The sequence below is a fragment of the Cydia splendana genome, chromosome 2, assembly GCF_910591565.1.
Source record: "Cydia splendana chromosome 2, ilCydSple1.2, whole genome shotgun sequence".
Lineage (NCBI taxonomy): Eukaryota > Metazoa > Arthropoda > Insecta > Lepidoptera > Tortricidae > Cydia > Cydia splendana.
Window position 1 is genome coordinate 13,758,533 of NC_085961.1, and position 21,657 is coordinate 13,780,189.

Below are 21,657 nucleotides of genomic sequence, written 5' to 3' on the forward strand. Positions count from 1 at the left end.
AATTTGCGAACTTCGGTGTTTGCAGTAGGCTCTCTGTACCTATTTACCGCTAGGCCGTCGCGGATATTACAAAAGCTCAATAATTTGATGAAGCCAAATGTCATATTCTCCCAAATCTCCCAATATTATTTATCAACATTTAGTATATGTATACATATTAATAGTGACATAATATATATTGTTGGAATTAAATTTATTTAACCATAAATGCACAGCTTAAATTTTTCATAGACGGTAAATATGGTAGAAATTTCACAAGTATCAAGATTCTTTAATCCATTTTCTATGGTGTTGTCACATACTGATTTTTAAAAACTACTTTTTATCTAGTGCTGCAAAGTTCCTGTGGTCGAACTTTAGCACCTTTGTGGTGACTCACGTATCCTCTTTTAACATTTATAAGTACATTAAGTACGTATATAAAATGTTAAGTTAGTATCATAATATAATGGTATATCAAATTGTATGCTTTACTAAATACCCCTCTCCTCACTGGTGTTAAAATAAAGGGTGTACTACATAGTTAATTAAACACTCATTATTATTTTTTTACTTATAATATAATCACTCATAATATAATAATATTACATATACATAATAAGTACATGTATAATCACATTGGCTTGGCGTCTTCCCACCACCAGGCGATAACAAACACGTCTCAATATTATTATTAGGTTCCGAATATCGGTACAGTTGTTTAATGACAGCGTTTTATACACAAATAAAACGCTAATTAAATAACTTATCATATTCGGAACCATATTTTTAATCCTGCCTGGTGTATTATAATTTTGAGACAATGACTTGGAAATTTCCTTTGGCCAACTGTCAGTGTCAAAAGCAACTGCCTGATTTGGTAGAAGTGTGGGAGAGAGAGGGACGTATAACGTATATGCTAGAAAAGGACAATACGACCAACTACAGTGTTGCCACTCTCAATATTATTATTATGTACCGAATATGGTAAGTTATTTAATTAGTGTTTTATTTTTGTGTAAAACACTGTCATTTAGTGATTTAGGCCGGCCGGTACCGCTCCCTCACCCCGCTTGTACACCCCACTACCTACACACTGCTCCCGATATGTTTAGTTTTTAATACGCTCGTTAATTTTTTGGATGTTTTTATAGTTGAATGGAAAGAAAACTGTGAACTTAATTCAATAAATAAAATGGATAGAGAAATTTTCCACAGCGAGTAAAAAGGCAATTTCTGAAAATAGTATAGTTACATGGTAATTTTTTTAGATTTACATTTTGTAGGTATAAAACGGCAATAAAATGGCATTCCAGTGAAAAAATTAGATGGAGCAATTTTCCGGTCCAAGACACGCCAAAAAAATATATTTTATTAATATTGGTATTTCTATTGGGATATTTTTTTTGATATTTCATATATTGTTGCAATACGTTACATGAATATGTCCGGTGAAGAAAGTTTGAACGGAGCATTTTTCCGTAAAAAGATATTAACGATTTAAGACTTTAGGTATTTACTTACATCCTATTATTATTATTCTTTGGAAATTTATACAATACTTTTTATTTATTGATACTTTATCATACTGTAAAGTTTTTTCTGGCAGAGGAATTACTGCGGGGTCCACTACTTTCATTTCCTACACTACAAAGGAATTGGGACTGTTTTTATAAAGAAGTTGCTAAACCATACATGGTGGGATTCCGAGATTAACAATGTGCTTTATGTTCCAAACTTAAAGAAAAATCTTATTTCTGAAGGCGTTTTAACTGAAAAAGGATACATAATACACAAAGAAAAGTTTCACGCAAATATATTTAATTCGGATAGGAGGTTGGTAGCATATGCACGAAGACAACCAAACAACCTCTATAAATTATTTTTTAAAACAGCTGTGCATAGAAGCAATCTGGCCGTCAACGTCAACACCGTCATTACTGACAGTAATTTGAAAACGTCGCATGACAGGAAAAATCATTTAAATAACATGTGTGTGAATATGCTGCAAAATAAAGAAAATATTCAAAAGGAACCTTACGAATCCAATGTTTATAAAGAACGCATTTGGTACAACATAAAGTATCAGGATAAATCTGCGAAGGAAAGTGGAGCTTGCAGTACTCGGAACAAAACTTCAAGCAAACATGTAATTCCGTATGAAAAGTGGACCGATGAGAAAGGTAAATTTAGTGAGACCCTAGATCGAAATCAAACCCAACTGATTGTAAGAAAGGACTGCAATCTGACTGATGATTTCTTTGATTGTGAAGAAACTTCATTTAAAGCCGAGCTTAATACTTATGGCAAACGAAACATTTTCCGAGAAGCAAACAAAGAAACAAATGATAAAACAGAAATGCAAAATAGACTGGTTACATTTTTCATCTTTGATCGCAAGATACAAGTTATGAAAGAAGGAAATGAAATTTCGGTAAACGCTATTTGATATGCAGTGGGAGCTTATTTTCGAAACTATTTATTGTACGTTGTCTTGTAAATACCTACCAACGAGATAGTGGGAGTCACTAATTCCCAAACTGTTTTATTTACTTTGTATTCCCAAATTGTTTAATGCTAATGTTTATTTTAAAATCCTACCTAGTGGGAGTGTTGGAAATAGGTAGGATTTCTACTGTGTTAGGAACTTTTTATATTACTTAGAGTTTATGTTGCTATGGTTGCTATAATAACAAAATTGTCAGTAAACGATAAATATTGAATAGAGTAACTTGTTTTATTACAACAGTTTGTACAATCGGTGCCCTTATACATATTACGAGTATATGTACCTATTCACTTTTCTATACAGCTATTACGGCGACGTGTCCCGTGCGTGCTTAATTTGAGGCATTTAGGGCGATTGTGCACTACAATGAATTTTACTGTCCGGCAGTCCGAGTTTTCATGGTCCGATATGGTATGAAAAAACGGATGATTGGCTTGTGCACTTGTCCGTCTTTTTACTCGCAGGTGCGGCGCAGTGGCATGAAACACACACCCCCCCTAGCCCGCCCCCGCCCGGTCAAGTCATGAATAATACTAATTCCAGACGCAGTGCACAAGCATAAACACGTTTTTCATAGCTGTCATCTCGGACCGGAAAAAAACTGTCCGGAATGGGGAAAAGTAAAATGTCGGACGGTAAAATTACGTCTAGTGCACAAGCTCCTATATACATTTAATGGCGTGCCATATCGGACCGTAAAAATTCGGACTGCCGGACAGTAAACTTCATTGTAGTGCACAATCGCTTTTACTGTGACTGTAGGCGCAACTGGCGCAAGCGAGACGGCGAGTAAAAGGCGGCAAAATGATATTATTTTGATATTGGAATGTAAGTTCGAAATGGTCTTACGGTTCGTACCAGGGATGTAACGGATGTGGTTTTATCGGAACCGAAAACGGAAACAGATGTTTTCAATTTAGTTTAACGGAACCGAAAACGGAAACGGAACCGAAAACGGAAACGGAAACGAAAACGGAACCGGAACCAGAATCGGAGCCTGACTTTTTAACGATGTAGTCGTTTTCTCCTTTCTAGAATAAACCTTCAGACAAAGTTTACACTTAGCCGTGTCCCCACTAACTTCATCAAAATAGTTCCAAATCGAACTTGATTTCGGCTTCATTGTGCGTTTTTTTACACACTAACATTCACCACACTCACTACACACAGTCAGTAGTCAGTACACAACAGAACACATACGATTTTAATTTTAATAACACGAATAAAATGTACGCCGCCGCCGCGCGAAGCATTGACATCCGTTATAACTTCCGTTTCAAACATAACGGAACCGGAACAGAAACGGATGTGTAATACCAAACGGAAGTTCCGCCTTAACGGAAACGGAACCGGAGCTCCGTAACATCCCTGGTTCGTACCTATAGATATTGTAGGTACCTAAATATACGCAAGCTGTAAAATTTATCGTGTTTCCACTTGACGATATATGACTAACTATCTGACTTCACTGTACAGTTTTTAGTGTAGCTAAAATATAAACTTTAATATACATATTTTTTGTTCAGTCCGATTCGTTCAGCATGTTATAATGGTATCTTAATTCACTAATAGTAGCATTTCTTTCCATCAGTTGTCAATGTGTCAGGCTTTGGAAGCCTCTCAGTACCTAATTGACACGAGCATGTAGTCAATTAGCAGATAGTCCTGATTTAGAACCGTCCGGTGAAGGACAGCCTATCACACCGATACAGTAGGTACCTCGACTAGAAGAACGCTAGTGTGGCGTGATCTTGAATTTCTAGGACGTAATTTTAACTTGTCATATCCACGGTCAGTTAGCAGGGTACAGGATGACATGCTAGACTAGGCCGGTACCGGGCCGAGGCGTCCGACATGTCATTTTCTATGACGGCTGATCGGTGATCACGTGGTGCTTTGCATAGAAAACGAAGCACCGGAAGCTGCGGCCCGGCCCCGGTCCGATCTAGGGTGAGTCAACCTTAACTCCTTAGGGCGGTATTGTTATTAGCGTATCTTTTATATTTCACTGATTAGTAGGTAGTAGTAGTAAAACACTTTATTGTACAAAAAGAAACATAAAACATGAAAAAACACACATCATTAGTACAAAGCTGATTACTCCTTTTATTGTACTACCTAATATATTTAATAAAACGCACCAACGCAACCGGGTAGTTTGGCTATGTTTAAACATATATATGTTTATTTTTATTAGTGTATCGTGTTAGCTCCATCCTTCGCGTGACAGCAACGTTACTTTCTATCACTAGTCGAGATAAGTAGGATCTGCCGCTCTTGCGTCGGTTATGACCATTACCTATTTACCATACATAACAAAAAGTTACAAAAGGCTGACCTAATGCCTTTATTAAGGTACTAGCTGTGCCCGCGGCTCCGCCCGCGTGTAATTCGGTCTGTGTCAGTAAGGGTCATCAAGATTATATTGAATTTTTTTGGTAAATTGAGGAACGTTCATTGCTGCATTTCAGCTGAGAATTGAAATCAGTCACATCATTTTATCACGAAAATTGACAGTGCCGCAGCAGTAACGTTGCAACAGAGTACCTAATGCTGCTGCAGGCGCCACCCAAATGTCACCTTTATCATATCTTAGAAAGTTATAGCGAAATATATAAAGAAAACGCGAGCGAAGCGAGCGCGAAAATATTTCGATATAAAAAAACGCTATTTGATAGACAGTTGTACATTTTTACTTTTTTTACGGAAATCAGTCACATCATTTTATCACGATAATTGACAGTGCCGCAGCAGTAACGTTGCAACAGAGTATCTAATGCTGCTGCAGGCGCCACCCAAATGTCACCTTTATCAGAAACATTTTAGAATGTAATTGAAAACGCAAGCGAAGCGAGCACGACAATTTTTCTATATAAAAAAACGCAATTTGATAGACAGTTGTACATTTTTACTTTTAGTATGGAAATCAGTCACATCATTTTATCACGAAAATTGACAGTGCTGCAGCAGTAACGTTGCAACAGAGTAATGCTGCTGCAGTCCCCACCCGAATGTCACCTTTATCATATCTTAGAAAGTTATAGCGAAATATATAAAGAAAACGCGAGCGAAGCGAGCGCGAAAATTTTTCGATATAAAAAAACGCAATTTGATAGACAGTTGTACATTTTTACTTTTTTTTACGGAAATCAGTCACATCATTTTATCACGAAAATTGACAGTGCCGCAGCAGTAACGTTGCAACAGAGTACCTAATGCTGCTGTAGTCGCCACCCGAATGTCACCTTTATCATATCTTAGAAAGTTATTGAAAACGCGAGCGAAGCGAGCGCGACAATTTTTCTATATAAAAAAACGCAATTTGATAGACAGTTGTACATTTTTATTTTTAGTATGGAAATCAGTCACATCATTTTATCACGAAAATTGACAGTGCTGCAGCAGTAACGTTGCAACAGAGTACCTAATGCTGCTGCATGCGCCACCCGAATGTCACCTTTATCATAAACATCTTAGAATGTTATTGAAAACGCGAGCGAAGCGAGCGCGAAAATTTTTCGATAATTTTTGGTGCTCCCTAGGCATGGTGCCATTGGTGCCCTAAGCAAGTGCTTATTTTGCTTAAAAGGGTTAATCCGGCACTGAAAATGACAGAGGTCAATATGTTTTTTTTTAAAGTAAGTACCCACCTTCGTGGCCATTATTAAGTGCTTAAGGAGGCGATACGTATGAATATGGATTTGATATGGATGCGATATAATTACGATTAGGTATAATTCATGACGGAGAAAATAAATAATTTTATATAATTTTATGCAATTATACGCGTGTTGATATGTGTTTATTTTACCACTACGTAACTATGTAAACCCATTTTTAGTTTTCTTGGTTACTTAATGTTTACTCAGCTCCCCAAAAGATGGCACTGTGCAATGAGGGGCAATTAATTTACTGTTGTTTAATTTTGTTGTATTATATATTAAATCAACACAATTATTCAATTAAATTTGTTGATATCCGTACGATTGATTGAAATTTTAGAAGAGGGGTCTTCTAAACTTAGAGTTATTTTGGCAAAATCCTTCCTCGGTGGCTTATTTATGTCACATCGTATTAAATTCAGCGCCATCTGTTAGTTTACCAGGGTACTCTATAGTGTTAGCACATATTTGAAAAAAGCTTGCCCCTCCTTCCTAAGTAGCGCCATACGACTCAGGGGCAAACTTAAGTCAATCGAGTGTTGTGGCTACCCCCCCTTTTAGGGGTTGAATTTTTATAGCCTATAACCTGGCCGGGGATTTTCTCGACAGATTAGTATAGTTTCCATCAAAATCCGTTCAGCCGTTTTCACGTGATGCGCGTTCAAATAAACAGACAAACAGATAAACAGACAAACAGACAAAAATTCTAAAAACTGTTGGAACGTGTTCTGTTATCAATTCTAAGTATCCCCAGCCAACGTTTTTTCAAATATCTTCCATGTACAGACTTTCGACCCTCTTCAGCTTTATTATATGTATAGATAGATTCTCTACCAGCCAGCCATAAGGCCACAGAGAAATGGGGTCAGAAAGAGAAGTTGATGAGTTGTTTGATGTGGGTCGCTTTTATGTACATATACATTATACAAGCCAGGAGTGTACAAGTGTACAGTGTGAGAGACAGACGGCCCAATGACACGACGTCACATAGCAAGGGGATGTAGCGTCGCAGTCATTAGCGTCGTGTCTTGGCTGTGTCTAGCAGAGCTCGGATTATAATTAAAGTTGGTTTTGATTAGAATACCCGAGAGGCAGGTTATAAGGCAGCTCTACGGTTCAACTGACGCCAGTTACTTATAATATATACAATATTTTTTGCAATTAATAGTTGCAATTTACGACGACACAGAATTCTTAGATATATATATCACGCCTTTTTTAGGCCTGTCTTCGCTATGGTGAATAGATATGACTATAAAATTGCTACTATTTAATTAAAACGTGATTAAGAATTATTTCTATACTATCTAGCAAAAAATAGTGATGTGTACACATTTGCTCGGCAAACACTCCATTGTCCGCGTACGAATTTTTGAGTGTTATTTGTCGATTATTCATATTAATTTATACCTATTATTGACATCATCATACATCTTGTATTTAATCGATTTTGTGTCTCTTTTATGTTGCCATGTAGGTAAAAAATTCTATAGTAGGTATTTTACAAATAGCTTGCGTATGACAGCAGTTATCCCAATACATATTTTAGTTGTAGTTGTACGGTAATGACAGCTGTCACCGTACCCAAGCTATGTGAAAATACTGTAATTGTGTTATAGTACATAATGACTTTACCTACTTAGAGGCGTCTTCGTTTAGACTAAGTTTATTTATACGACCTCCTGAACATATGGCCAATGTAACCTTAGCGATACCTGCGACAACGTGAGGATGCGGGGGACCACCTGCCACTTGGTTGACGACGGTGGAGAAAAGCCTGTAAGAGCAAGGGATGATGCCACGATGACGCACACCTGGCACTAAACCATGCAGGATGGAAGAGGAGGACAGGGAGGGCCAACGCCAAGTAAATGGGATAAGGTCTGGGAAGAAGAAGATTGCTCTATCTATTTCGGTGCGTCATGTGTTTAATATTAGAGATGCCCCGAATAGTGAATTTGGCCGAATACCGAATACAAAATATTCGGCTCCTCTCTCGGCCGAATACCGAATATTCGGCGACCGGATTCGGCATGACATGCGAACATTTTGAGTTACAATTATTATGAAAACTGTTTATAGATTGTATTAAGATTTGTAAGTTGTACTGTGTTAAGATTTATATTTTTATGTTGAACAGAATTAATGAATGTAATTAGAGTCAATCAAATCAAACCCATGATAAAAATAAAATATTTTTAAATCAACAAATGCTCAAAAACGGGTCTACGTATTTAACTACTTTCCAAGAATACATTTTTAATATTAAATATATAACCTAGTTTTTGGTTATTATTTTGTGTAATTTTTCTTTTTAGGTAGGTGCAACAGATATTCGGTATTCGGCCGAATAGTGGGCAACATTCAGCCGAATACCGAATATTCGGCAAAGTGGCCGAATAGGCCGAATACCGAATAGTTCCCGAATATTCGTGGCATTTCTAGTTAATATGTTGATATCGTTTAGAAACACGGAGCGACGCACATGCCCGCCCGAATTGAACTCTCAAGTTCAAACTTATTACTTACGTATGTAAACGTTGGTTCACCTAATTAACAAATTATTTCTTTGTATGCGATGCGCAAGAGTTAGTCGCGCTTATGTTAGGTACTTATGTACCTACAGGATAAGTCGTCGCTAAACGCCGAACGTGACGCACGTATTAACTAAATAAACTAAACCAAATAGCTCTTATGATTAATAGTTAAAATTAGTTCAAAATGTTGTTTAAAAGCGTAGTGTTGTCTTTTGTTTTTGGTAAGGTTTTACAACGTTTTGTGCGAGTACATGTGTTTTTTTGTTGTTTTGATGGTTTTCCGCGGGTAAACTTTGGTGTTGTGTGATATACCTAAGGTTTAACGCTTTTACTGAGTTTTTACTCGTGAAAGTGTAAGGTATTTCATTTAAGTTATGAAATTCCGGTGACAAACCGTTACGCTACTAATAATTATGTAAATAAAATTACTAATAATAATAAAAATCATTAAATCAACAATATTTATGTAAAAAGTCTTATTTTCTTAGTAAAAAGACGTACAAACAAAGTGCTGAGAAGGTACTCCCTTGGAATAGCCCCCGTTGGTTGAGCCAATTTTGGCAGAATGGTAACTTCAGAACCCTTCTGAGCATGGCCCGACATGCTCTTGGCCGGTTTTTTCAGCATATGAACCTTAATTGTCGCTTGATAGTGAAACTTTAAACAAAACTGCCAAATCTATTTGGAATTACACAACAAGTCTAAAAGTACTATCTATGTAAAGTTACTTTACTAACTAAATAACTAGCATTACATTAACGCTCCTTTGATGGTCGGTTAAAAATAAAACTAGTGAGTACTTACCTAAGATATTGACACCTGCCAGTAAAAAATTGTGACAGTTGTTTTTTCAGCGAATGTTCTTGCCAAAGAACCAATATTAGAGATCCCTAATCTGGACCACATATTTGACAATCTGTCAAGGATTGAGTGGGATCCTGATGAGGTGCCCTGCCGTGACAAAATATTTAACATTCTGGAAAATGTAAAGAACTCTACGTTATGGGCTACATGGGGTAAGTACATGGACACAAAAATGTACGGATACATTGTATACATGTAAAAATAGCACAAGAGGAGTTATAGATACTATCATCATCATCATCATCATCATCATCATCATCATCATCATCATCATCATCATCATCATCATCATCATCATCATCCACATCATCATCATCATCATCATCATCATCATCATCATCATCATCATCATCATCATCATCATCATCATCATCATCATCATCATCATCATCTCAGCCATAAGACGTCCACTGCTGAACATAGGCCTCCCCCTTGGACCTCCATACGTGCCGGTTGGAAGCGACCCGCATCCAGCGTCTTCCGGCGACCTTAACAAGATCGTCTGTCCATCTTGTGGGTGGACGTCCTACAGTGCGCTCATCATCATCATATCAGCGTTTTATTATTCGAGTACGCCAGTTATCCCGGTCCCGAGCCAACACTATATAGATTACACCAGGGGTCTGCAAACTTTTTTACCTGAGGGCCATATTGCCCCTCAGAAAATTTCGCGCGGGCCACTGTCGGTTTTTGCGGCGGGGGAGGGTGTCTGGTTGCTGCTCTTAGGAACAGTTCCACTCTCAATAAAATGCTGAACCCCTGAAGCCTGGCTCCCGCGGGCCGGACAGTGGGCACTCGGTTTGGGTGTCGGCGGGCCGGATTGGAACGCGTCGCGGGCCGGATTTGGCCCGCGGGCCGAGGTTTGGAGACCCTTGGATTATACTATAGATTAGAGATTTTGGGTTAGTACGGCCCACGTTACTGAAAGTTTCTGGATTCTGATATATGAGACGATTTATTTTTTCCAGGAATTTTCAGTATGCCTTAAGTATAGATACTAACAGACAGCAAACATACACATCGACTCAGTAGTTTTGACGATATGTGAGGTAAAAAACGGAATCAGATTATTAAGTAGGTAAGTAATTTAAAGCATTATACAATTGTTTTAATCAACTAGCCATGCGGCTTTTAATTAACATTTAGTTTTACGTCAAAGTGGTGTAATAAAGTTTTGAATATTTCCAGATTCGTATTTAATGACGTATTAAAATCGAATAGAATTTAAAGTAGAAATGTAGCTTCAATTGATTCTTAGCCTCTAATTACTCTAATTAGCCAGTAGAACTTTTATTTTATAAGTACTTAACTATTTAGAATTTTACTGAATGTAAGATGTAAGAGTTTTAAGATCTTTTAAGTTAGTACTTAATAGTACGAATCGGGCTCGGCTTACTAAAGTTAATACTATTTATATAGTATTTATATACATTTGTGTTTTATATTTTCGTTATAAGTTTTGTACAGTCAGCGGTGGAAGTGCATGGCCACGTTATGAGTAAATTCCATTCCTAATTGTGTTCATGCAATTTTGCAGCATGCTGTACTATACACACTAACCTTGGCTTGTGCTTTAGGTACTTATGTGTGTAACTGAATTGAGTTGTATAGTGAGAACTTGTAATTGGCTCTGTAATTCTATTGTAGTTTGTAGAAACGCTATTACGGTTAAGTAGGTAGTTAAGCAAAATTTTACAATGAAAATCAATCTTTTAAGTAGTAACCTAAAACCTAAACTATGGCTAGGCACGACTGGTTGATGGCCGTCTGTTGTTACAGTATGGAACTCCATCGACCAGTCGCCAACGGGCATCTTCTTCGGCGCCCGCTACCACTTGGGGAGCTACGACCAGTGCCTGCGACCGCCCTGGCTCGCGACACACCCGGAATTACGCACTCAATACTGTTTAGCAGAAATAGAGATGAATAAAGATGGCATCAAGACAATGGAAGAAGTTTCCGATCCTTATGTTAGGGCTGAGGACTATTACCTCGATGTAAGTTAAAACGTTATTCATTTTAACACAATCGATTGGGCTTGCCTAATTTTGATTTGTAATTTCAGACTAAAACACACTTCGGTCGTAGTTTCTCATACATAGCACACGGGGTCTGCCTTCCCGCGGGCTGTGCGTCCAAGTCCGCGGAGAAGTTTGTGCAGGCGCTCATGAGCACGGGGTACTTGCGCGCGGCCAGGGGTGCGCCCGTCTCCATACACCACTGTGAGGAAGCAGCGGCCCCGAGGGTATATTCTACGGGATATTACGTGTTTGTGTAAGATTTTATTCATTATCGTAAAACTCAGACTATCTACAATTAGTCGTACTTGCCTTGTGAGCTGGCTTTAAATATCTTTATCTACACACATATCATAAACTCTCTATGATGCCTTCAAAATCCGTAAATAATGGCCCACATTACGATAAACTGTTTTGTTACAGCAAATTTCTTATCTGTGAAAATGTGGTAATAGCTTCATTACTATATCAAAATCGATTTGGTAATGCATTCAAATTTCGAACATCTCTGAAAAAAAAAGCAAATTGATTTGACCCCTATTCTAATATCAGTCGAGATGACGTTTTATTCTAAATCAAATGACAATTGCATACAATATTGACAAATCTCGCATGTGAGTTGGTATCGGACGATATGGTAATCGACCCCGACTCTAGTTTGTCTTTGAATTAAAAAAAACTACGGATGCGTGAGGTGCGTGAAAAAAGTTTTCATTTGCCGCCATTTGATGTACAGTTTATCTTTTAATTAGTTTGTAAGTAAAAAATAATTTGTTTTGTTGTTTTTAAAGTAACTATAACAAAAGTTTCGTGTAAAATGTGCGATAAAGATGTTTCGGAGACGCCATCTCATATCCACGAGTTTCACCAGAGAGCAAAGTGCCCCAATCTCGGCTGTAATATGAGGTTAGAGAATATATCATAGAAAGTTTATAATATGTGTGTAGATAAAGCAGTGTATGTAACTGTACATAATTAGGCATTAAAACACTCGTGTGATACTATTATGAAACTCATTTCATTCGTTTCATAAACCCACACTCGTATTTTAATGCCTTTCATTATGTAGCAGTCACATAAACTACTATTATTATCTTTGTATACTCGTAATTATAACCCAATCCTTTTCCAGGTACACTTTTGCAGCGCTGATGTTCATAGCTGTAGCTTCAACATACTATGTTAGCGAGTACCCAGTCACCGCTAGTTCTAACTCATTTGGTACGTGATGTTTAAACCTTTAAAATTCATTGATTTACAATACAGGAAACTGATAACAAAAGTGAATTATTTTAGCATGCCCAGCTGTATTATATTAATTTATCTCTACATTTTTTTAGTTAATCACGTTGCAAAATCGTTCTGTCTCCGCCGCAACTGGAATACAGTGTTCAAATCAGACAAGGATGAACTACCATGCTTGCACGGTATCCGCTTCCTGACGGCGATCATCGTCGCCTTCGTCCACTGCATAGTAGTTGCACAAGGGACTTCTGTTAGCAATGCTTTAGACTTTGAATGGGTAATAATACTTATTATACCGGGTGTGGCCTGTAACACGAGCAAATAATTAAAACATAGATTGTACTCCTCAAACGGTGACACTTTTGTTCAACAACTTTAAAAAAATATGAAGTATTTAGACTCCCTATTTTTCATACAAAATAAATATTATCTTCAATGGATGCCATCGCCACGCCATAACATTGTGATTGACGTTGCTTGTCACGCCTTAAACATAACAAAATTCGCAGTACATTGCGTCTTAGAATAAACTTTACAATGTATTAAACATCAAACCACAAGTTATTTTTAAAAGTCGCTGAACAAATGTTGGTCAGTATGAGGAGTACAGCCTACAGTTTAATTTTTTGCTCATATTACAGGCCAAACCCGGTATTTATTTGTTGAAGACTTAACAGTTGTAAGTTTTACCGGTGGCTAATAATTAGAAAAATCTTTTCCCGCAAACCTTTTATCATTATTGTAAGTGGTGCTATTACTATTTTTACTATTCTTCCATTTTAGCTTTGTACGTGTGAAAACAGTCACTTAACTACTATTTAAGAAAGGGTGGATTGCCGAGCTTTATGTTACTGAAAACGTCAGAACATCGTTAACAATACTTTAAATTATATGAAAACCTTTTTTCTAATTGCCAAATATATTAAAGTTTTAATTGAACACTTAAAGTCAACTAAAAGTATGTTGCAAACCCTTTCGCCATTAGCGCCATGCGAACTCTTATCTCCTTTGCGCTACTATATGTATTTGTATATCCTACTTACTGATAATATAAAACAAAACATGTATTTTCAGATGGCTACGTATAAACCACTACTAGCGGCTGCTACGACTCATTTTGATGTATTAGTGGACACTTTCTTTGTATTGTCTGCCCTTCTAGTGGGAAAAAGCCTTGCCACGTTGGATATAACCAAACCATACAGTTTATTGATGAATATTCTAAAACGATATATAAGGTAAAACTTATTACAGTTACATATTTCAGTACTTAGTTAGGTATACAATTATTATCAGGGTAAGAAAACTTAGGAAACATGTTGATTTCCAATAGCACGATTGCCATAAGTACCCAAATATCTACCTATTTATTGCTAACGTTTTCTTCGAAAAAACTCTTCCACTTTTGAAGTCGGTTGAAATGTAGCTTATTCGAATCATAAAAAAAGGACTCAATCGTACGATACTAATGTTGATACCTTATTAAGCCACAATCAGCTCAGTCGTTTTGATGCTAATGGAACTGCCTTCCCATAGTTGTGCAAAAACGTAGATGCAAGTGTTGTAAAACCAAAATCATTTTGAGATGTTTTTTAAATCAAATACCAAACCTGTCGGAGGCGAGCGGTTAATCAAAATCCCAGTGTTGTTTAATTTCATTATCCTACTTACACGAAGGTCAAGTCACTAGCAGAAACTACTATTTTACAATAAAGTTGTAAAATACTCGGACTCATTCCCACACCCGAAACCCCGGGTATGTTTATAATTTTTTGCTGCTTGGGAAGTTACGATTCAGCTATTAAGGTACAATTATTCGATATCTCAGCTTCACAATGTCCCATAGATATCGGTAAATAGATAATCGTGATTGTGTAGATAGAGATTCACGACCGTCTAGACGGCAACGTAATGATCGAGGATGGTCTCTTTTCAATCGTTATTGTAGACTATTTAGTGTGATGAGGAGCAACTATAGATTGTATTCAACAATCCTCAGACCCGACTTCCAGAATGCTTTTTTTTCAGACTTGTCGTGCTTTTAGCCGTGACCGTGTTCTACCTGGCCCATATCTCAAAACATACTGATGACGGCCCTGTCTACCCCAAGATAGCCCTCTACGAGCAACAGATGTGCGAGAAGAACTGGTTGCCGGCATTACTAATGGTCGGGAATTATTATAACACATTAGAAATGGTACGTATTAACAATTGTTTTATCCCAGGCTTCATATATGAACGTATAAATGTTTGCCCCTCGGGTTTAGTTAGATTTCGATGTGGATTTAATATCGTACCTAATCGGATTGCAAGCCGGCACTAATTCACCACCAATAAAAAATTTGGTTGCACAATTATTTAAAAACGGCAACTAAATAAATCCCGCTGATTTTCATTCTTTAATGTAGGTACTAATCATTGAAAAAAAAACACAGTTTGCTAAAATATGTGTGTGTTGTCATAAATATTTCAATGTTTTTTGCTAGGGGTTATTTATCTTTAGACGTGCAAAGTCTCCAATTGCAAGTAAGTCCCAAGGAAAGCGAATGGGCGTAGGTTTATTACTTTAATTAAGGTGCTTCCTCGCATTCGATATAGAGTGTTTAACTCGGGTGAAAGGCACCATTTCAGTCTGGGGCTATCGGCGGTCTCATTGCGTTCAAGCGCCAAACTACCTGAACTGAAAATGGTGCCTTTCATCCCTTGGTTGACAATCTATTATTAAATCACTACTCACCTTAAAAAAATTATAATTGTATGAGCGTGTACCTACTTCTCGAGCGAGTTTTGTTGTTGCTAGGTACCGTAAATAACTTTAATTTTTTTGTGTAAAAAACGCTGTTCTCGTGTAAGTGACTTGTATGTATTTTATCCTTAAACCAGTTAAGCCTGGTTTAGGTTTAAGGATAAAAGGTTATTTATACGTACTTCCAGTGCCACCCAGCCACTTGGTACATCCCCTGCGACTTCCATATGTACGTAATGACGCTGGTCCTTCTGTACGTGTACCGCAAAAACTCACGGACCGGCACAGCAGCTGCCGCCATAGTGTTGGTGATCAGCTTCATAATGCCCATGATCATCATATACGTCTATGATTTACCACCAATTCTGGCTTACGATCTTGGGTAAGTTTTTTTTATTAATTTTGGTGTTCAGTTTTAAACCTATTTGATTTCTGTAGGTACCATTTGTACTTGGTCACAGTGAATATAGTTGGTCAAACCAATATGTCAGTCAGTAAGAATCAGGAAAACTATACTCATCCTTTTCTTTTGGGTGCTAATACTAGTGTAAGACAATAGTAGATTGTTAACCAAGGGATGAAATGATGCCTTTCACCCGAGCACAGAATAAATAATAGTACTACCCGAGTTAAACACTCTACTTTTCATTTCGAATACGAGAAAAGTGAAATGCATGTGTTTTTTTAAAAACATGAGAAAGTAGACATTTTTATAGTAAATCTTGAAGGTACTTTCAATTAACAATTTAGGCAAAAGTATCGTTATTTATGTAATGGGGAGATAAATATCAGAATGGAAATTGTATAACAAATCCATTTAAACCCAAATTTTAATTGCTTATCGTAAAAAAATGAATATAGTCGTACTTGGAACGTAAAATGCTCTAGTGCAGAAACGTATCATTTTCTTCACTGATAACAGTCCTTTGACAAACTATATATTGGATTCCCAGCGGCATTCATATTGATTGTCACTCTCACAAGATACGAAATGGTCGAAATGTTACTATATAAATCAGATTCCGTGACTGTAACCTGTGCTAAATACACTAGAACGCATGGAGTATAATCTAATATTTGTCGTATCGGTCAAATGCATTGTTACCTTTCTCAAGCGATGTGATGAAGTGCCTTATGTATGTATAAGTAAACTGACCCTTCCCTCCCCTCCTTGTTTTCTTGTTATCAGTTTTCGAATTAGGTAGATACTTCGTTCACTCGTGTCTCATCTCCTAACTGTAAAGTTATATTAAAATATAATTACATTCCACAGGTTGGAGGTAAACATTAGACCTAACTCCGCCTTTAGGAACTTCTACATCAAAACACACAACAGGATGGGCCCTTATGCGATTGGTCTGGCTGCCGGCTATCTCATGTCTATCTACAAGCCCAAGGATTACAGGAAAGTCTGGTCTAAAGTAAGTTACCACATTGAAACAAGATGCTTGTATAAATAATACATGCTTCTAACAAGCTTACGAAATATTTAATTACACAAATGGGTCTACCGCGATATAATTTCAGCTGAGTTGCACCAGCTGTGGTCACGGAAACACCCTAATTTCAGATTCAGACATCAGTGGATGCACTTGTGTTACTTTCTATACAAAGAATACTAAAATCCGTTGCGTGCGATGCGGCCCTGTGGACGTCTGCCTTTGCCAAAATTAGAGTTAAAAGTTACAAAATATCAATAATAGGGCTTATTGATTTGTCTGTCAAGCATATAGGTTAATTAAAACGATCTTTACCCAACTTTTTAATCATTTCAGACGGTGTCATTCCTTGGTACTTACGTCTCCTTGAACCTAATGCTCGTCATAATGGCGTTGGGTCATCTGTGCTTGGTGTACAGAGTCCACGGATGGCTGGCCTGCATCTTCGCGGCTTTCGAAAGAAATCTCTTTGCCGTAGCTGTTTTAGGTGTCGTCATCTTTTGCACTTACGGCCAAGTTCGTAAGTGATTCACTATATCTAATTTTGAATGATATAATTAATTCTAACGACCATTTTATTTACAATTTTATCATATCAAAACCCTACCTTATAAATATTCGCCTAGTATAACATTTGCTGGGATGCTTCGTCTATGTTTAAAATTTTTACGTAACACCTACGACGTACCTATTTAAATATTTACGTAAATTTTGTGTCGCATGAGGCAAAAAGGATGGCCTGTAGCAAATACAAAAGCGCGGTTTTCTGGACTACGGTAACTGGTTTAGAAATATTAGATCTATGTTCCTGATAAATGTAAACCTTGTCCGCAGCCCTCATCAACCCGTTCCTCAGCTGGTCCGTGTTCGCGCCGCTCAGTAGGCTCTCGTACGGCTTATATGTCATACACATTATGTTTTTGTATCAATCCACTTCCATGAGAGATCATAACAAACATCACCTATTTCAAGTTGTAAGTAGCTATTTTTCAATGTCTTTTGATAAATGTATTTCTACCTATTATATTGCTACGGTAGAACTTTTTCTTTAATATTCGATACTTCTTACTGATCTGTCGCGCCCGCCTTGGAGATCGCTGTGACAATACTTTTATATGTAAACGTCCCAGTGCTCGATATGCTAATATTGCTAATGCCTTCACGACAACCACTAGTTGGCGTTTGACATTTACGTTAGCGTCTGCGTGAACTCGATCGCATTCCCTCTCTATCGCAGCAATACATCAGTGCGAGCGAGATGGACTGCGATCGAGTTTGTGCAGTCGCTAACATAAACGTCAAGTGTCTACTCGTGGTACGGCTACCGATAGTTCATACCTTGTTGTCATCTTTATTACTAACGACGTAATTTAACAATGACATGTAGGTACCGGGGCAGTGACGAGATTTCGAGGCACTGGAACGTCTCCCTTATTATTGGGCACAGACAAAACATCCTCCAGACTTAGCATAGTGGCGCTACCCCGCATACGGTAATTTTACTCCATGTTCGAGTCGAAAGTGTCTTTGTGTGACGTCCGTGTATTTGAACGGACCAATCACGGCACGGGATTTCGCTCACCTCGTCCCGCGCACCCCCGCATTTTTGGCATCATCGGTTGCATGAAATAATTGCTCTAAACTCGGTCTAGAGGATTCCTAGTCTATGTTATTGGGTATGTTTATAAGATAAGATGAGATAAAATTTATTTCATTGAAAAATATCCAAAAATTTAAACAATCATAATTATCATAAATATTATAATTTCAGTTAATAAACTCTCTTGGGTTGGTGGTCGTGTCGCTGCTGCTGAGTCTGATGGTTTGGCTGCTGGCTGAGGCGCCTCTCGTCAACATCACGAACCCATACCTCAACACTAAGTAAGTTCAATATACAGGCTTGTAATACCTAAAAGGGCTATAAATATTAAGCATTAAGTCCGTTTAAACTCTGCACCGACTTTGTGTACTTACGCCAGAACAATGTGAAAATGTCATTATAAACGTCATATTTTCATAGAAATTTGACTTTTATGATATTGACCATATTATATTAACATGTGTTAATTTATTTATTGTGTTATGTTATTACAAATGCCATACAGAGTTTAGTTGCTCCGATTCTAAAATAGTAAACAAAAAATGTATTGAGTAAATTTATCATTATTACTTACCTAATTAGGTACTTAAAAACATATAAGATTGAAGGCATTAAATCAAATGAATATAGCTTTTTTGTTTCCAAAATTAAATCCTGCTTTTGTTTTCAGAGGCGCTGCCAAGGAGAATGTTGGAATATCCAGGAACGGTGCTCATCAAAATGACACAATTAAACAAAAAAGCATGTGATTGGTTCTGCAACCTTGCTGTCTCATTAGTGGCAGCTTTTTATTTACAGTCTTTGTATGAAATATATGAATATTCTATGTATATGTTTTATTAAATAGTATTACCTCTTAATATTTTTTATATTAATAAAACAGAGCTTATTTCAACTTAACAAGATGTACTTACGACACTTACGTATCATTTGTCGTAAATGATTTCAGAATGAACAACGTTAGTAAGTCTAGTTGTATGTCTTGAGACTCTTGCGTAGTAGATGGATAGAGGTATCTACCTGTAAACTATTTAGTTAAATTTTTAAATAAAAACATATTTATAACGATTGATGCTGCTGCGTTATACTTCTCTTCTTCTTAGTCGTTTTACTCTTGACAGAGTAGTCGTGGTCATCGTCGGATGGTGACGAGCTTCACAACACGCCGTCATTCTTCTCTCTTAGCTGCCTTCCTACTACTACTTTCTTGCTTGTATGATATTTACTACATTTACACATCTTTATTTTTACTACGACAAATATATATAGTATACGCTCATGAACAAATTTAGAGGAACGCAAAAAAAAGTTTAATAATAATTACTAACTTTGAAATTACTTTGTGTGCTGTAATCTAGTAATCAAACTTTGTTTTTTACGTTCCTGTAAATTTGTCCATGAGTATTTAAATGATGTATCAGCATTGGTTCCCCTCTAACAGATTAAGGTATATTAAAAACTTATATATATGTTGAAATGTACATTAGGAACCAAGAAGAAATTTGTATGAGGAATTTTATGTATTGATAATATAATAACTATGACAAAAATCACAGAAAATTATTCGTCGTATCAATTATTTTCACAAGGCCCTATTAATAATCCTTATATTAAAAGATATTTTTTCTTAAAATTATTTTAATAATTATAACTAGGTAGAAAATCATCACAGGAAATTATTTGCCGTATGAATTATTTACACAAGGCCCTGTTAATAATCCTTATATTAAAAGATATTTTGTCTTAAAATTATCTTAATAATTATAACTAGGTAGAAAATCATCGCGAGCCCTTACAAAGTTTTGCTTATTGCTAGTGACAGTATATTCAAATTCGCTATTTACTAGTTAAAACTAGAGCTAGAGCCTTCTTGAGTTGGATTTATATGACTGATCGACGAAATTTTTTTTATACCTAGGTACCTCCTCTATCGCATAGGCCATAGGGTAAACTCAGACCGACGGACGAGCATATTTCAGTAAAAAATGTGAAAAATTCAACGCTTCCGGCAAGAATCGCACTTGCTACCTTTTGAAACACCAGTCAGACCGCTCTTGACCAACTGAGCAACAGAAGCTTACCAGAACCGTGCGAATTTTTCCATTCCTTCCTTTTTCGTTTATACGCCTTAAAGAGGCGCATAGCAACATCTACCACAAGAATGTTCTTTCTTGACCTGGTGTTAACGGCACTGGAGCCCCAAGTCATATTGAGAATTCACCCAGTAACAATGTGCTAATCCAAACTAAACTGTTTTTAGGGTTCCGTATCTCAAAAGGAAGAAACGGAACCCTATAAGATCACGTGCGTCTCTGTCTGTCACACCCTATTTGCTCCGAAACTACTGGACCAATTAAGCTGAAATTTGGTTCACATACATAAGTCTTGACGGACGGACATGTAACGTAAATAAATGAATTATAACCATAAGGACCACATTCGGGGGTAAATAAAAAAATAACAAAGTTTTGCAAACTATATCCGTGGAATCTTGAGCTTTGCGAGGGTTTCATAGCACGAGGGTTAAACAAAATTCTGCCTCCGACTGAAACACAAAATTTTTCACCACACCAACCCGAATAAAATATTAACTGTAAGATATCAAAGAAAAACAAACCAAATCAAATGAATGTTTTTAGATATTTATCATTCAAAATCACCATTTAAAAGTCAAATCAGTCAGCAAACATAAGAAAAAAATACTAAAAATTTGCATTTGATTACTTTGCCTCACATGTGAATAAAATACAACGTTGCTATCGGTTTTTGAATAATCAAGAGAGCCTTTACCAGTTGGTGTGGTGGAAATACTTTTATAGTGTCACCATCATCATCATCATTTCAGCCTATATACGTCCCACTGCTGGGCACAGGCCTCCTCTCATGCGCGAGAGGGCTTGGGCTATTATATAGTCCCCACTCTAGCCCAATGCGGATTGGGGACTTCACATACACCTTTGAATTTTTTCGCAGATGTATGCGGATTTCCTCACGATGTTTTCCTTCACCGAAAAGCTAGTGGTAAATATCAAATTATATTTCGTACATAAGTTTCGAA

At 37.0% G+C, this 21,657-nt stretch overlaps 2 protein-coding genes across 2 annotated transcripts in view; both read left to right on the plus strand.

The window, feature by feature from the left end:
• The window catches only part of LOC134800998 (uncharacterized), a 201,707-nt gene extending 188,568 nt beyond the window's left edge, over window positions 1–13,139 (plus strand). Inside the window, exons 2-6 of the mRNA XM_063773498.1 lie at window positions 9,542–9,703; window positions 11,331–11,548; window positions 11,617–11,825; window positions 12,702–12,790; window positions 12,910–13,139. Coding sequence (XP_063629568.1) covers window positions 11,474–11,548; window positions 11,617–11,825; window positions 12,702–12,790; window positions 12,910–13,139 — 603 coding nt within the window. The 5' untranslated portion in view covers window positions 9,542–9,703; window positions 11,331–11,473. The remainder of the gene's footprint in view (window positions 1–9,541; window positions 9,704–11,330; window positions 11,549–11,616; window positions 11,826–12,701; window positions 12,791–12,909) is intronic.
• Window positions 13,140–13,893: 754 nt separating this feature from the next.
• Window positions 13,894–19,427, plus strand: LOC134799328 (nose resistant to fluoxetine protein 6-like). Its single transcript, XM_063771728.1, has 8 exons — window positions 13,894–14,052; window positions 14,843–15,011; window positions 15,749–15,942; window positions 16,834–16,981; window positions 17,336–17,519; window positions 17,834–17,973; window positions 18,771–18,880; window positions 19,270–19,427. The coding sequence occupies exons 1-8, from the start codon at window positions 14,027–14,029 to the stop codon at window positions 19,346–19,348; spliced, it is 1,050 nt and encodes a 349-aa protein (XP_063627798.1). The 5' UTR covers window positions 13,894–14,026; the 3' UTR covers window positions 19,349–19,427.
• The last annotated feature ends 2,230 nt before the right edge of the window (window positions 19,428–21,657 follow it).